Source organism: Marmota marmota, unplaced genomic scaffold (genome assembly GCF_001458135.2).
Source record: "Marmota marmota marmota unplaced genomic scaffold, marMar, whole genome shotgun sequence".
Classification (NCBI taxonomy): Eukaryota; Metazoa; Chordata; class Mammalia; order Rodentia; family Sciuridae; genus Marmota; species Marmota marmota.
This window is the reverse complement of record NW_026000075.1, coordinates 5946814-5965460: the sequence shown is the minus strand read 5'-3', so window position 1 is coordinate 5965460 and position 18647 is coordinate 5946814. Positions and strand designations below refer to the sequence as shown.

The 18647-nt window shown below is 34.0% G+C and overlaps 1 protein-coding gene across 3 annotated transcripts in view; it reads right to left on the bottom strand.

Annotated features, from left to right (window-relative positions):
- Nucleotides 1-18647, bottom strand: part of Tbl1xr1 (TBL1X/Y related 1) — a 155664-nt gene that overhangs the window by 23510 nt on the left and 113507 nt on the right. For all 3 annotated transcript variants that reach the window (XM_048814256.1, XM_015494249.2, XM_048814257.1), the window contains 7 exons: nt 13518-13663; nt 10840-11062; nt 9994-10126; nt 9428-9569; nt 6565-6628; nt 6379-6476; nt 5087-5147 (listed from right to left, as the gene is read on the bottom strand). In XM_048814256.1, coding sequence (XP_048670213.1) covers nt 5087-5147; nt 6379-6476; nt 6565-6628; nt 9428-9569; nt 9994-10126; nt 10840-11062; nt 13518-13663 — 867 coding nt within the window. The remainder of the gene's footprint in view (nt 1-5086; nt 5148-6378; nt 6477-6564; nt 6629-9427; nt 9570-9993; nt 10127-10839; nt 11063-13517; nt 13664-18647) is intronic.

The window sequence follows — 18647 nt, the reverse complement described above, 5'->3', positions numbered from 1 at the left end:
AATGACCTTCAATAATAAGAAACATAAGGAAAACAATACCAAGAAACAACATATTCAAATTGTTCAAAATCAGTGAAAAGGAGAAAATATTAAGACCAGCCAGAGGAAAAAAGACAAATTAGCAACAAAGAGAAAATAGTAGCACATTAAAAAGAGAAAAAAGAAAAAAGTTAAACAACAACAACAACAACAAAAAAAAACAAATGACCCAATCAACAAATGGACCAAGGACCTGAATAGACATATACTATCAATCAACAAAAACACAAAAAAATGCTCACCATCTCTAGCAATCAGAGAAATGCAAATTAAAACTACTCTAAGATACCATCTCACTCCAATAAGAATGGCAGCCATTATGAAGTCAACAATAAATGCTGGCAAGGATTCAGGGAAAAGGCACACTCATACTTTGCTGGTGGGACTGCAAATTGGTGCAGCCAATTTGGAAAGCAGTATGGAGATTGCTTGGAAAACTGGGAATGGAACGAACCACCATTTGACCCAGCTATTCCTCTTCTTGGAATATACTCAAAGGACCTAAAAACGGCATACTACAGGGACACAGCCACATCAATGTTTATAGCAGCACAATTCACAATAGCTAGACTGTGGAGCCAACCTAGATGCCCTTCAATGGATGAATGGATTAAAAAAATGTGGCATTCATACACAATGGAATACTACTCAGCACTAAAAAATAACAAGATCATGGCATTTGCACGGAAATGGATGGCATTAGAGCAGATTATGCTAAGTAAAGTTAGCCAATCCCAAAAAAACAAATGCCAAATGTCTTCTCTGATAAAAGGGAGGTGACTCAAAATGAGGTAGGGAGGAAGAGCATGAGAAGAAAATTACCTCTAGATAGAAAAGAGTGGTGAGAGGGAAAGGGAGGGAGAAGGGGAATTGCATGGAAGAGGGAAGGAGAGCCCCTTCATTATACAGAATTCAGGTATGAAGATGTGAGGGGGGGGGGAAAGGAAGTGGGTCACATTAGTTTGGGTAGATAGAAGTGATGGGAGGGGAGGGGAGGGGAAGGGAGGAATGGAAGGACAGCAGAATAAAATAGGCATTATTATTGCTGTGGGTATATACGTGACTGCATGACCAATGTAATTCTTCAACTTGTATACTCAGAAAAATGAGAAATTATATCCCATCTGATTCAAGTGTTTGATATGTCAAGATCATTGTACTGTCGTGTATAACTAATTAAAACAAATTTTTAAAAAAGAAAAAAGAAAGAAAAAGAAATGAAGACTTTTTCAGATTGTTAAAAGCTAAAGAATTCATAATTGGCACACCTGCACTGTAAGAAATGTTATTTAAGGCAGAAAAAAATGATACCAGATGGAGATATTTACCTATGCAAAGGAATGAAATATGTAGGAAATGGTAGCTATAAGTCAATTACTTCAATATGTATCCCATTTTAAATATCACTTCAAGACAACCAGTAATAAATTAAAGGTATGTACTGTAAATCCTAATGCAACCACTAAAATAAAACAAAGAATTACACTTAATAGATGGAAGGAAAAAACAGGATAATAAAAATATTCGATTAATACAGATGGATGCAGAAATTAAATAAAAAGAACAGAAAAGATAACAGTGACTTTAAATGTAGCCATATCGCAAATCACATTAAATGTAAACAGTCTAAATATTATAATGAAAAGGCAGAGAATGTGAGACTGAATGAATAAGCAGGACGCAACTATGCTATCTATGTCAGACACACCTATAAAAATCAACAGATTGAAAGCAAAATAAAGAAAAATATATACCATGCCATCTCCAATTAAAAGAAAGTCAGAAAGGCTTTATTAACACAGAATTAGATTTCAAAGCACAGAATATTAATTGGGGAAAGGTTATTAACTTGATAATAAAGGGTCAACTCAACTTAATCAAACAAATTGATCTAAATGACATTTATAAAGCACAATGGAATTAAATTCAAAATCATTGAGAGATCTGTGGAAAATACCCAAATACTCAGAAGCCAAGTAATGCAATTCTAAATAACCCATGGGGTTAATGAAGACATAAAAATTAAGGCAGAAAGTATTCTGAACTGAATAAAAACACAAGCTATATATAAAAAATTCAGAATGGCAAATATTGGGAGGACATTAAATAGTAGTTAAAGGTAAATTTAAAGCATTAAATACCTCTATTACAAAAGAAGGTCTCAAAAATCAATGAACTCTCAATATAGAGGCACTAAGCAACTCAGTGAGACCCTGTCTCTAAATAAAATACAAAATAGGGCTAAGGGTGTGGCTCAGTGGTTGAGTTGCCCCGAAGTTCAATCCCTGAACCCACCGCCTCACCCCCCTCCAAAAACAAAAAAATTCAATGAACTCAACTTCCACTTTAAGAAAAATGAGATTAGTCTGACACTGAAAACATGATACATAAAAGAAGAAATAAATAAATGGAATTCATCAAAACTAAAACTAGGGGCTGGGGTTGTGGCTCAGAGGTAGACTGCTCACCTAGCAGCATGCATGCGGGACCAGGTTCAATCCTCGGCACCGCATAAAAATAAAATAAAAATATTGTATCCACCTATAACTTAAAAAAAAATTAAAACTACTGGTTTTGATGAACACTGATAAAAGAATGCAAAGATTAAAACAAAAAGAATGCAAAGATAAGCCAAAGACTAGTAGAAAATATGCAAAGTATAAACTTGATAAAGGACTTGTAACCAAGAAATATGAACAACTCAAACACTAATAGAAAAATAACCCAATTAAATAAATAAAAAGCCTTGAACAGATGCTTCACTAAGAAGATATAGACAGGACAAAAAAGCACATGAAAGGAAGTTTAGTGTCACTAATCATGAGAAAGTACAAATTAAAACCAATGAGATATCACTACATAACTATTTGAGTTGCTACATTTTAAAAAATAACTATACACCACGTGCTGAAAAGCACATGGAAGGGTGAGAATGTAAACCATTTCCTAAAACAGTTTGGCTATATCATTTAGTGGATGAGTGTTTAACTTGATAAGAAACTACCATTCTACTTCTGGTTATTCACATTGAAGAAATAAAAATACATGCCTATGTAAATACTGTACATGAATGTGTATAATATTTTTGTCTCTAATAGCCTCAAACTGGAAACACAAATTTACTTCAATGGCTGTATAAACAAACTGTAGTACAGCCACATAAAAGAATATTAGTGGCTATAAACAGGAATATAACATTTGACATTTGTTACAACATAGAAGAATTCAAAATAATTACACAGAGTGAAAGCCAGACCAAAAAAAGTATGTACAATGATTCCATTTAGGTAATATAAATTAACCTCCATGGCAAAAACATTATCAATGTTGCCTGGGGATAGGAGAGTGATACCACAAAAGTACAGGAGGAAACTTTACAAGGTAACTGATGTATTCACTATCTTTAGGGTGGTTGCAGTTTCAACGGTATATATTTATGTCAAAATATAATAAATTCAAATGTAATATGACTTCCATACTATCTCACTCATCATGCTCATGAGAATAATGTACACAAGCCAGGGGCAGTGGTGCATGGTTGTAATCCCAGCATCTCTGGAGGCTAAGGCAGAAGAATCACAAGTTTAAAACCAGTGTCCTCAACTCAGTAAGACCCTGTTCTCAAGAAATGGGGGGGTGGGAGAAAGGGGGGACACGTGACACTGGGGATGTGGCTCAGTTGTTAAGCATCCTGGATTCAATCCCTGGTACTAAACAACAACAAATAAACAAGAATAATATACACAAAGCAAGCAGACCATCTCTAGTACAATGAGTATTCATTACATGGTAACTAGTACACACAAACTTATTTCAACTTTAATTAGTCCTAGGATGTATATGAGAAACTTCTGAGGAATAGCCAGACGCCTAAGGGAATCCTATCTGGGAGATGGCTGACTAGAAGTGAAGGTAAAAAGTAAGTAAATCAGGAAAGCCAAAACTGATGTGCTAATGCTTATCAGCATAAGCTTCACTCAAGCAAAAGTGTTTAATGTTTAACAAATACTTGCAAATCAAGTTATTCACATACTACAGAAAAATCATTTTGTGTCTTATTTGGATTGTCTCCTCACAGTAAACTAAAAAAGACAAAAAGTAAAATGCCTGATGCTGCAAGTTTTGACTTCAAAGGTGATGCTATGCCACTGTCTCTTTGGGAAAGGAAATGTTACTAAAGATTTGAGAATAACCAGGGCCATCTTATATCTTAGCCTCTAGATCAAAACTCTAACCACAACAAAATCGTGAAAGCAGCAGCCAAATCAGTTTGTACTAAAACTACTGTTCTGAGAATCATTAGGTATCTTGTTGCAGTTAACCTCACGTGGATACTTCAGTCAAGAAATCCACTGAAGACAGGCACAAGGGTTCTAGGCTAAAAAGGAATAGGGTACTAATTCAGTTGTCTCACTCATCAAGCTGCATGCCCTGGTACATGGGTCCACACCATGCAAGAAGGATCAGTATTTTTTAAAAGAGAAATCCACCTAAGATGCAACAATTCTAACAACACTTGAAAAGCCTGGCTTTTTATTTCATGTACACAGGAGGAGTCCAACTTACATATCTAAAACAAGAAAATGACAATACCTAAATTAATAGAAGTTTATACAACATTTTCCTATGCACCATTTATTCTTATCCTCATAGCAAATAAACATTACTATCCCTCATTTACAGATAGTGACAATGAGGCTCTGAAAGGTTAAGTGACTTGCTCACTCATAAAACTTGCTAAGTGAAGTGGAAATGACATCCAAACCCAGATCTTCTCACTCAAAAACCTATGTTCTTTCCATTAAATAAAACCATCCCCAATTGTACCAGACTACAGATGCTTTCTTTATGGTATACTTCACAGAAAACATCGTATGATACTCTGACAATTAACAATCAGAATGTCATGGAATATCAGCTCCTAGAAGGACTAGTAAAAAGATTAGTATTTGATATTTCAAGATTTTAAATGAATTATAAGCTACTAAATGTTAAATTACAAAAATGCAAGAAAGCTCCAGCTTTTATGTAAACTGCAAAGATTTACCTGAATGAAAAGGAAACTGTTGCTTGGCTTCACCAGTATGTGCATCCCAAATAATTGTAGTCTAAGATTAAAACAAAAACAAATTTTGCTATGAAGTTAAAAGGAGTTTATCATAAATATATAAATTAAATGCCTAAGTGCATCAAAGCAGTATGAAATGTTTGGACTTAATTTTGAACAATTTATTTTACCCCAACAGTAAGTAAAACAATGCTATATACACTCCATTTTTGAAGGAAATGATCATTAAGCAATTTGATTTTTCCCTTGTGATTTTTCTTTTTTTAATCAACTTACTTCAGATAAAAATTACTGATTGTCAAGAAAGTGGTAGGCATTATTGGATTACTGAACAAACTCCACTGCGATAGAGTATTTAGCGTAAGATTCTAATAACAGTTGAGTTGTAATGTGGCAAATTCTTTGTTAATAATGAAATCAGTTCTCAAAACTCCAGGGAATTAAAATACTATGTATGGTAGTGACTTTCTTCTTCCTATCCCATATTTTTTTTTCTTCTTATCGTTTTTTTTTTATTTTTACTAAATATAAAGCTCAAACCTACTTCCCTGACATCACACACAGTTAATTATTAACAACATGTCCTTTCCTAGATTAAAATAATCTTAAACCCTTGGTTATTTTGAGGTTTGGTGGAGGGCATGACCTAAGGAACTAAAGTTGGATGGAGGCCATATTTTTAGCCCACCTAGATTCACCCAGCTAGTTAGGTGAAGAAAACTAGACAAGACCTGCATTTCTTACAGTTTCAATTAAGCACCAGTTCAGCTAACATACTGGCTCTAGGATAACAGACTGCCTCTAGGATTGGCTTTGGAATCACTCCAGAGCCATATTCGCTGAAGAGATTTATTAGAGGAGCAAAGGTATGTTATTTCTTTATGTTTCAGATTCCAATAAAAGAGAGAAATGGGGCTGGGGTTGTGGCTCAGTGGTAGAGCGCTTGCCTAGCATGTGTGAGGCCCTGGGTTCGAATCTCAGCACCACATATAAATCAATGAATAAAATAAAGGTCCATCAACATCTAAAATAAAGTTTAAAAGAGAGAGAGAGAAATGGTCATACAGATAAGAAAGAATGAAATCAGTAGATTCAGGAATAAGTTGACAGAAAACCTAAGAAAGCATTTCTATTTTGTATCATAAGTTCATACTTGAACTCCGAAATGTGAATATTTTATTTATGTGATTAACAAAAAATAAAAAATATTACTTTCAATTATACTATGCAATACATTAACCTTTATAGAGTTTAGTTTAATGTGCATTTACCTTATCTACTCCAGCACTCAGGATGAAATTTCCTTTTTTATTCCATTTTAATGCAAATATAGGGCCTTTATGCTGCCCTAAGGTGCTAGCAAGATTACCTAAAATTCAAAACCAAAAACTTTAAAATTACTTCAAACTTTGTAACTCAGATCAATAATGTTGTAAAAAGAAACACACTTCATTTACCATCTTTAGTCCATATTCTGGCAAATCCATCATATGAACCAGTTGCTAGAAGTGTACCTTCACTCTGTAAGAGAAACACATTTCCTTCAATATATAATCCAGAAAGGCCATTTAATTGTTATTAAAAACAATTCATGTTTAAATTCCTGATACAGCCTACTCTTAACATTCTCTGCTTAAAAACCTAACAGGGTTATCTGTGAATGCCACCAAAGAAGTACATAACACCCTTCATGCTGTGAAGTTAGTGTTCTCTCTGAGCTTTATATCCAATCTGAACAAAGACAGTAACTACTATGGGGCAGAATGGTCAGTGTTTTTCTCATGCATGTCCAAAGGTCTGCTGTGTTCTAGTATGTACACGACTAAGACGGAGGCAGGGCGGAGGATTGGGAAGGACATCAAGATTGCGAATTTTACAACGATTTAAGAGAAAAATCAAAATCTTCCAAAATATTTTAAGTAAAACTGGAACTTTTTGTGACTCCTCCTTTAAATCCTTTACTGTCTAAACAGGGTATGTATTCCAAACAATACTGCTGTTTCAAATTATTAGAACACTGTTTCTTTTCTTTGTTAATAACTTCCCAGTATGAGATATTTACTTACAAAAGAGCAACAAAAGGAAAACACTCAGAGAGTGCAGGCTATACAATTGCCTAGGAGTACCTTACCATGAAGAAAAATCCATATAAAATTTCTCTAAACTTGTATTTCCTTGCTGTGTCTTGCCTTGATAGTTTAATAGTAAAAGTGCACTGAAGACTATTGCTGGGAAGGGAAAATACTACTGGACATACAGAAATCCTGCCTTCCTTAGCAACTTCTTGATGTTTCTCATAAGGATATTCAAAACAAGATTGCCTATTTCAGACCCCTCAAGCCACTGAGCAGTAGGGAAAGTGACAGGTGGAGTTCTGCTAGCATCTGGAACCCTCGGGGTTCTATCTGAGGAAGTGGAGCCATATTGAAGCCAAAAGTAAAAATGTCTAGTTTCCTTTAAACTACAGGTTCCCAAATGTTTTCATTCTTGGACCATTCAGCCAAGAAAATATATTATTTTTTCCTTTTTGAAAAGCCCACACTTTATAAAACTATAATTTACAGTTCAGAATCACCAAGCTGAACAAATGAATATTCATTAACCATCCTTTTTAGTGTAAACCGCAAATTTCATTAAACTGACATAATCACTGGGTCACATAAACAAAAGAAGTTTTAAGGGCTTTTACCTAAAATAAAATGAGGAGCAAAAAGATAATTCTTAGTTTTAATGCTATAACAAAAATAATAGCAATGTGCTAAACAATTTTGAATTTTTATAACTGTCATATATACTTTGTAGCAGAAAAAGGGTAAAGACATTACTGAAAATTTTGGATGTGAACGTTAAAAAAGTCTAGCCATGGGTTTTGGAAGAATCCCTCAGAAACTGAGATCTTTAGCTAGAATAATCTTTTTTTTTTTATTAATTTTTTAAAATTTACATATGACAGCAGAATGCATTAAAATTCTTATTACACATATAGAGCACAATTTTTCATACATCTCTAGTTGGATACAAAGTATATTCACACCAATTTGTGTCTTCATACATGTACTTTGGATAGTAATGACTATAACATTCCACCATCATTTCTAACCTCATGCCCCTTTCCCTCCCACCCCTCAGCCCTATTTAGAGTTCGTCTATAGAATAATCATTTTTTAAAGATAGATCTCATTCCGGAGATTGAGATTAGGGCCAGGTGTGGTGGCACATGCTCAGGAGGCTAAGGCAAGAGGACTGCAGGTTCAAGACCAGACTCAGCAACTTAGTGAGGACATAAGCTACTCAGTAAGACCCTGTCTCTAAATAAAATATAAAAAGGGCTAGGGATGTAACTCAGTGCTTAAACGCCCTCAGGTTCAATCCCTGGTACCAAAACAAAACAAAAAAACATCACAAAGATTTGGAAGATTCCCCACCTCCCCACTTTGCTGGGGATCAAACCTAGGGCCTCACAGATGCCACTCTACCACTGAACCACATCAATAGCCCTACAAGATTCTTTGGAGAGCCCCACAAAATACAGAGTCCAGAGGAAGAAAGGATGCTTACTTGCAGAGGAAAAGACTCCTGATCATGAGAGGGGTTGTACAGGTAACAAATATTTTTGATACTGAAAGACTGAAGATATATCAACAATGAAATCTCATACTATGGTAAGCCAAGTAGCCAAGTAATCCTAAAAAATTCTGAATCATATAGAGAATCAAAGAATTATAAGACTTCTACAGCCGGAATAAACCTTGGAGGTCATCTGGACTATTGATCAGTAAAAGAGAGTTAGGTCGTGGCTCAGAGAAAGAGTGCTTGCCTACCATGAATGAGGCCCTGGGTTTGATCCTCAGCACCACATAAAAAAAATAAAATAAATGTATTGCGTCCATCTACAACTAAATAAAAATGTTTAAAAAAATTATCAATTCATAGTATAATGAGAAATGTAAAATGTTTTTCTACACATATTCCAACAAACAACTCAATTGTTGGGGTTTTATTATGTTATGCTAAGGATTTTCATCAATTACACATTTATCTCAGTATAATTCTCATACTTCTACTTTACAGTCAAGTAACAATTTTATCAAGTTATGCTTTCAGATATACTGAAGAGCTAGGAACCTGAACCCTGGTCCGACTACTACAGGGCCATTTTTTGTTTTTAACACCATATTTCGGTGGGACTCCCAGTTGTTACTATTTAATGAAATCCAAAAATATCTGAACAAACAGACAAACCCTTTTAGAGATGAGACTCTAAGAGGCCAAGTATACTAGAGTAAGTACATCCATCATGAACAGCATGATGATACTCACATTCCAATCTAGAGATGTCACATCTTTGTTGCTTGGAACATCTTGCCCTCCTTCTCGTATACAATGTCTAAGTACTAATTGTGTGGAGCCACTAGTGCTATTTTCACTAAGATTCCATATTCTTGCTGTTGAGTCACCAGACCTACAAAATATGTAATGTATTTTAAATTCTCAAGAATCCCAGAATCAAAGCAACATATGTATATCCTATTATTAATCAAAACAACATATTTATATTCTATTAATAATATTCTAATAATAGGATATTACTTATATCCTATTATTAAAAAATAGACTATTAGGGTTTTTATTTCCATCATTTTCTTCACTGTATGAAGAAAATGATGGAAATAAAGCATGATGGAAATAAAGTCCCCCAAGCATTCTTGGAAGTATGAAGTTTAATTAAAGCCTCTAAAATTACTTTTCTTATGAAGGAATAAAAATTTACTGAGGCAAAAATGACAACAAGCAAGCAACGAAAACTCTTGAGAAATTTAAACACATGTTATCCATTCAGCAATCTACATTAGAAAGGTACTGTAAAATCACTATAAGAAACACACCCTGATGCTAGGAGATCACTAACAGGGTTCCAGGCACAGATAAAAACTTCTGATTCATGGCCCCGTAACACGACTGCTTTATTAGGAGGGATTTCAACATCTCCATCCACTTCCATCATATCAGTATGATTATCTGTATCATGAGGAACAAGTAGAAAACTCCAGTTAGGTAATATGACAACACAAGGGGGGTGTGGATACTTAATAAGCAATGTTTTCCTTTTTATAATATACAATGTAACTTTGTTATTGCTATGTCAGGTTAACTTTAACATTATTATAACTACACAGTCTTTGTCACATGGAAAATAAATTCCCAACTTAAGTAGGATACTATTTTTTTAAAGTATGTATATGAATACTTTAAAGAAATGAAGGAAGCAAGGATGAGGAAGAAAAGGACTAGAAAAGATAAACCTACACATGGTTAGAATGATAAAATGGTCTGAGCTAAATATAATATATAGCAATACTATTCTGTGTTTCTGCCAGTAGGGGCTGCTGATATCATTCTTATAACATTTAGAATCACCTTTATAGCTCACTGTGAGAGCTTTACTTTATTTGTTAATAACTAGCCTTGCAAATTTTATTTACAAATTAAATGCAGATGCAAAAATTCATTTAAAAGCAGAAGAAGGGGTTTTTAAATATTTTAAAAGAAAATAAAAACAATAAAATAAATCTAGCTTTGTGGAGCTTTAAAAAACAAAACTCTATGATAGAAGTTAGGGCAACAAGCTGGTATAAATGAAACAGTTAAAAGTTATTTCAATTTAGAAGATGGGGCATTTCAAGAAAGCAAAATATTTTCCCTGAAAAGGAGTCTACAAACTTTTAGCTCACTTGCTATAGTATGTGCTCCATTCTCCTCCCCATTTGCTGTGTTTTCTCCATTTTTTGCAGATCCTTGTTGGTTGGTGGCAGCTGCAGCAGCTGCAGCAGCTGCTGCCTGTTGCTGTGCAAGCTTATCTCTATAAGCTTGTTGTCTTGTTTGTACTACATCAGGCATTACGGCATCAATCAGGGAAAGAGACTCTATGGGTCGACCATCAAACAAGGTACCATCCTGGATACAGAAAATCATGAGGGGAGAAATAAAAGGTACTATTTAGGGTTACTTATATTCAATCAACAGCAGAAATGAAAATCTTCATTTCATGAAAGACATTTTCAGAACTCATGCAAGGAAGAACGGACAGAAGGACACTTTAGGAGACAACTCCAGCTGGCTGTTCAAATTTTCCTTTTCACTTACTTCATGTTGATTAATGCTGGAAAGATGCAGTTGAAATATAAGAGGTCAATGCTGAAAATAAGAACATAGGCCCAGATAGTACAAAGGTTTTTGATTCTAAAATTCTGTTTGTCAATGGAATAGTTATACAATTTTAAGTGGCTTAGTGCCACATTATACAGCCAATCCTCTGTATCCACAAGTCCCAATCTATGGAGTCAAACAACTGTGGATAGAAAATATTTATGGTAAAAATTACATGTACTGAACATGCACAGACTTTTTTCTTGTCATTATTCCCTAAACAATACAGAACAACAATTGCTTACATAGCATTTACATCATCCTAAGCACTCTAGATGATTCAAAGTATGATATATGTAGTACATGCAAATAATACACCACTTAATACAACAGACTTTCGCATTCACAGATTTTGGTATTTGTGGTGGTGGGGATCATAGAAACAATCCTTGAGGATAATGAGCAGCAATCACACTTCTTTAAGAAACTAAAAACTTTTAAAATATTTTTGGCTGGAAAATAAAGTTCCTTGTGATTTGATTAAAATATTAAAGCAAAAATAGGCTTCAGATATCATGCCATATAATCATCTCATTTTATTAATGCTGAAATGCAAGCACAGTAAGATTTAAAGATTTTATAGAGTTAGTCAATGGCAGCTGGGATCCCTTAACCCAGTGCTACTCAAAATACTACCCAAGAACCAACAGCAAGGCCATCACCTGGTAGCTTATATGAAATGTTGATTTAGGGCTAGGGGTGGAGGGTAATTCAGCAGCAAAGCACTTGCCTATTCAATAATCCCTAGCATCAGGGGAAAAAAACAAAGAATCAAAGCTAAAGAATCAAATCTCTGAGGGCAGGCTCAACAATCAGGGACCAACAAGTTCTCAGTTAAGTCTTCGCTGCTCTGATGTTTGAGAAGTTCCATCAGTAATACAGGCTAGTGCTCTCTGTTTTATGAAATTGCTATAATTTCCAATGCTCCACTTTATTAACATTAGGAAGTTCATAATTAATAAAATTCTCCAGTGAGCACAAAAAGAGACACAGTAATGAGCAGCAAGTAAGAAACAGAAACAATGCAAATTAGTTAGGAACATGCATATGTGAAGCCTGGTTCACTTACTAGTGAACATGTACTACTGATAATCTATAGTAATGTGATAGAACACGCTGAGTTACAAAAGTTCAGCACATTTTTTCTGAATTAGATTATACTGAATTGTTCATAGGAAAAAACCATTTTAACATAAATACAAACTACTTACTAAAACCAACACAGATACAGTGTGGAATATTAGGATAAATTCAGACAAAATTTTTTGGCTAAACTGAGATTCCGCCTCTGGCCAGTGGTGGAACTTGCTTATCACCCTTACAATAAAGCATACTTTGAAAGAGAAAGTGCTAAAAGACAATAAAGACATATTTCAATTAGTACTAATGGATTTTTTAGTCATAGGAATGAGGAAATCCATAAATAATGTAGTATACTATGTATTTAATAAACACAGATACAGAAATCATAAGTGTTTCAGCTAAATTCTAGCAAAAGGGGAACAATTTAATTTCTCAAATGAAAATAAAGAAAAAAACTCCACATGTTCTGACTCCTATCCATGCATGAAAATGTTACCTTAGATCAGAGGTATGCAAACTTCTGTGAAAGCCCAGCTGGTAAATAGTAAATATTAACTTAGACCTCATAGTTATAGGTCTCTGTTACAACTACCAAATTCTGTCATAAACAGCCTATACAAGAATAAATGAATGTGTCTGTGTTTTAAAACATTTATATAAAATCAGGGACAGATGGGATTTGCCTCGTGCATGCACCACAGTTTGCTGACACCTGAACTAAACAAATTACTTCATATGTGGATCTTAGACAATAATGTTAAGAGCTGGCTTCAATTATAAATTGCTTCTAAAATCAGGGTATATCCAAACAACATTGAGTTTCCAATTCTCCACCATAAATTTGGTCTCAGTATTTCAATACAATGCTGGTGTGTTAATGAAAATCATTTCCTACTGCTTACTTATAAAAACATATTAAGGAAAATAAGTTACAAATAATAGTCCTTATATCTGTGATCCAACATGCCTTGCTTGAACAATCTGATACAACAGGAATAATACCCTTTTGTTTCTATTAAGCCAGGGAAGTTAAAGTCAGAGACAATGAGAAAACAAACAGACATGACAGCTAATTTAAGAACACATTTAAGAATTAGTATTTGAAATAAGTCTGCCTTACCTCGTTAATACTAACTTCTGCCTCTACATACTGTAGACCTTTCTGGATGATTGAAATCAATGCAGCAGGTGGGACGAGTGCACCATTTATATTAGACTGACTTATATGGCTTTCTATACCAAAGGTAAATGCTGAATGAGAAAACCCTAAAAGCAAAAGAAAAGGTATGAGTATTTATTTTCCTAGTGCCAACAAACTAAATAACATGAATTAAAAGACCTCCACAATCGTTCAAAATTGCATTCCATCATTTAAATTCTAGAATGATAGCTAAGGTCAAGTGTGTTTTAAACAAACAAATAACAACAACAAAAAAAATCGAAATATGGTAGCCTTTATGTATTTCCCTTTCTCCTAATTACTTAAAGTACTCTTCAAAATTTCTAGTACCTACTGGATTGCTTGGCTTCAAATTTCCTAAACTTCAGTAGTGATACATAACTTTCCTCAACAAAAGCATCAAGTTTAAAAAGTTAAAAAGGCCTTTGGATATCATGTGATTTAATTACTTCACTCAGGATAATTGAGACCACAAAAGACTGACACTTAATATTTCCACAGTGTATTTAATTTTCTACATACAAATTGTCTAACACCTTTAATATAATGCAGCTTTTTCAAATTACTTCAGAAATAAAAGACAGAGTATAATGAAAGCAAATTTATAAATGAAATTCTAAAATTTAAATTTCTTTATGTACGAGCTGAGTGTTTAAATTATCTACTTTTCATTTGAAATACTTAAAACCAGAATATTCACTTAACAAAAATCTCTTTAGTTAGCCTTATTTTTTATGAAAATCTAGTCCATACTCAGAAGTTCTAGGAAACTAACAGACCCAAGAGGGGTTGCTCTGTTTAACAAAATATTCATCATATTTTATCAGTAAGGGAGCAATTTTATAAATCTTGTAAAACAATTCCATTTGCACACATAATATAGAATTTTAAGAAAGTTTCAAACTAAAAAAAGTAAATGAATGAGTTTGGTTCTTAGTTAACTTGACTTAACAATCTAACAGTTCATCCTTGTTTTTCAGTGTTTATACATGGCTTTTTGTATTTTATGCTCCTACTCTTAAGGTTCTTTGTGGAACCTATGAACAGTTTACAATAAAACACCATGAGGGTCACAAATAGCATGTAGCTACGAAATATTTCAATTAGTTCAGATAGTCAAAGCACACCTAACCCTACTACACCCATACATAATGGTAGAGGGAGAGGTAAGAAGTGAAAAGACATTACCTTTAAAAGACCTGGATTTTTTAACCTCCTGACTTCAACCACAGGCAAAATTATTATGATTAAACACTTCATAGTTTTCAGCTTAATGTGAGTTCACAAAAATGATTTTTAAAAAATACTAATGAGGGGGGAGAAAAAGCATCATTTAAAACTGTCTTATCAAGAAACCTACAACTCCTGGAATATGAATAAGTCTAAGATTGCCAGGGTAGAAAGCTAAGACTAGGGACTCAGGAGAATTGGGAGAAGGAATTTGAGATACAGCGATGAAATCCACAAGCAGTAAGGCTGGAAACTCCTGTTTTTAATACCCTGCTACATCCTAAATAATTTCTTCAATAAATCATAACTAAGAGGTGGGAAAAGCCAAAAGGCCAAATGGTTCAGAATTTGAAACAACTTAGAGATAGAAGATACCATTCATAGTGAGGGCCTACACAATGTGTCAGCTGCCATTCTCAAGTACAGAATTTATTATGTTTTCATCTGAATCATCAGGTGGGGAAAACAGCCTCTAAGTAGGAGAGTAAGGACTCAAATTCCAACACACGCTACTGTTCCTCTTTAACAAAGTCAGAACATAGACAAGGGTAGAGTTAAGGCAGAGAGACAGTGAACACCTGCTCCTGAGTACATCACTGTATTGTGTTCAACTCAGTTTCCTAGAAAGTAGAATTATACAGTGCATGAAACATTATATCTTAGCTGTATTTGGCACCAGGGTTTTAAATCTTATGTAAGTCAACACACTTTTAACAATTACACAAAGTCCATGATTTCTGTATATTCTGTTCATGGGTACAATTTATTCAAAGTTGCTACATTTAGACTCTATTTAATTTGCTTATAATTTAAACTTGAAGTAGTACTATGCCTATCTGAGAGTTTCAAGAGAAACTGTGCCCACTTCTGGATGGAACGCTGTATACATCTTGATATTATTCTGTCAGGTCAAGAGAGAAGCCATCTTAGATCCTCATATACATCCCAAGTTATGCAAATGTGTTCAGGATATTCTCAATGGTAACGAAACAATCCTGAAGTAGTCATTAGCATCATTTTGGAACTTCCCATTAATGTTTACCCTAAAGAAGTTCCAGTTTACATGCTCAATTATAATGTTCTCTTTATTTCAGTCAGAGGCAACCTAAAATCATTATGTTCAACACTACTTTTATTCTTCTCTTCCTTAAAAATCCCCCCCACTTAGGAAATTCTGTCCTCACTTCATTATACCTGAAAGTCGTAATCATAAAGTTCCCACCTCTCCTCTGGCCTCTGGCATTCGACCATTTGCCAAGCTCTGTCATTTTACCTCCAAATTCCATCACTCTACTGTCTCTTGACTCTCACCTATTCTTTTCTGCCAAAAGAATGTGCAAAATGTTTATGCACAGCAACTGCCACACTAAATAGCTATTACCTGTGTGTCTATGGTTTATGCACATGTCTGATTACTAGACTGGACTGTCTGAGTAAAAGGGTTTTTAAGTCTAGTAATCCTTTAATTCTGAGAAACTAGCATGTCACCTGGTTTACCAAGTAACTCTATAAACATTTGTTAAATGAGAATGCAATTCTACTATAATGTATTTTGGCATACCTAAAAATCTGTTACTCTAAAAAAGTATATGGCTTAACTCTTCTTTGAAAAAAGAATCTACAACTTGAACAAAGTTTATGCCACACAAAAAAATCCCCATTTATTTATAAATATATTTAATGAGAAAAACTTTTTCAGGAACAGCTTTTAATTTACATAGAAGGCAAAAGCGATCATTTAAATGTGTGACCTGATGAAATGCACCATGAAATCTAGTAGCCAGAATATAGCATGTTTCTTTTCAGGAGTAAAAGCAAAATCTGACATGAATAATACCTCTGTAATACTCAATAAGGTAAGTAAGATTTAGGAAATAAGAAGAGGAGAAAATCTAGAAATAATGTGGCTGAAGACCATGAAGTCACAATATTAAGTACACAATAATAGTTTGTGACAGAGATATAGAGTAGCAGGTATGTGCCTGCATCTGTGTGTAATGTTACACAGGGGATCAAAAAACAACTGTTCTCTAGTTCTTGTTCCAGAAAGTGTTTTCCCTCTGATGTTAGAGATCCTGTTCTTGAATGGGAGTCAGTTTTCCAGAACCAGCTACTCTACTCTGCACAGGGAGCACAGAAATAAGAAAATGGACTTTGAAACACCATTGTTATGGAATAGGGTGTCTGAACCAGACCAAAAGATTTTTTTAAAGGCAAAGCTTAACTATGAACACAACACAGAGTCCTAATTTGAGGGGGTGGGGTGCAATTTTATTCAAAGTCCTATTAAACTTCAGATCAGAAAAGTGTATCCCCAGCGCCTCCAAAGTGGAAACCTATTTCTAACTCTGCCCTTCAGATCCAGATTTCAGAAAAGGTAAAACGAAAGTAGGTAAGGGATGTTAAGGGGGACACTAGATATTGAAGAGTTAGACCCAGCCCTTACACACTAGATATACAATTTTGTGCCCAGTATTGTCCTTCAATATAGGGCTGTAGATGTAACTGTGGTACAGTGCTTGTCTACAATACATAAGGTCCTGGAACTAAATCCCAGCACAGTAGAAAAACAAAAAACAAAGAAAACAGAAACACAAAAAACACTTTATACAAATTCTATTTTCTGAAATAATTCTAATACTATCATAATATTCAGTCAATAAATATATGTGGCAAAGAATTATTCATACCAATAGTGAGCACCTTTTTCAGTGCTCACTATTTAAAAAGATTCTTGCATCAAATATCTGTATGTATAGGCTTTTCGATAAATAATTTTTTTCTTTCTCCTTAGGAAAGATTCCCCAAAAGCTGAATGAAACATTAGCATTTTAAAGGGAGTTTCAAGATTGCCAAACTGCTTTCAAAAAAAAAATTGCATATATGTATCTGTGTGTGTGTGTGTGTGTGTGTGCAAATTTCTAATGCCACTAAAATCTATACACTTCCTTATATCCTTGATATACTGGGTATTCTTTAAAAAAAATTAAGATTAAACAACTCTGGCAATTATCTCAAAAGACCTTTGTCCTTCATAAGTATGTCAGCAGAAATGAATAGTAGAAATTTTCTGTGTTGACAAAAATGATTATTTAGCTTACAAAACAGGAAAAACTGATTTGGAAGTATAAAGTACCTTAATTACTGGCACTTATGATAAGTACTTGCTGTTTACTTTTAATTGAACAAGTATACAACAACTATATATGTCAAATCAAGGTCACTCCACCTTTTATTATAAAGAAAAACTATGTACCTACTTGTACTTCTGTAGGTAGTCATTTACTCATAAAATTTAGAAGGATAATTGAAGGTGGACATATCAGATACTGAGCTCTTTTCTCCTGTTCTTCATGGCTAGAGGCACATTACTGATTACCAAGTTAACCTAACTCCATCCAATCCGATGTTACAGTCTGCTTATAAATGCCACTGGAAGTGAGGTATGAAGGAAGGAATGATTACCTATCCCGGTTACCTTTATTCAAGTCAAGAAAAACTACACTGTAATTTGCTGACATTTTTTTACTAACCATTAATGGGGCTAATAGATTAATAGCTAAATGAGATAAGTGAATGAATAAGCTATGTGTAATATAGGTGAAGACCTTAACTTTATACATATTATTTTCTGCCTATTTTGATCATGTTTTCTAAGTTGAAAGATAATAATATATGGTTTTGATGTGTGATCTTATAAACAAATACAAGTCGAGTATTTATCTGAAATGCTTGAGACTATGTATGTATCAGATTTTGGATTTTGGAATATTTGTACATATATAATAAGATATCTTATGGATGAAATCCAAGTTGATACACAAAATCCTTTTTTTTCTT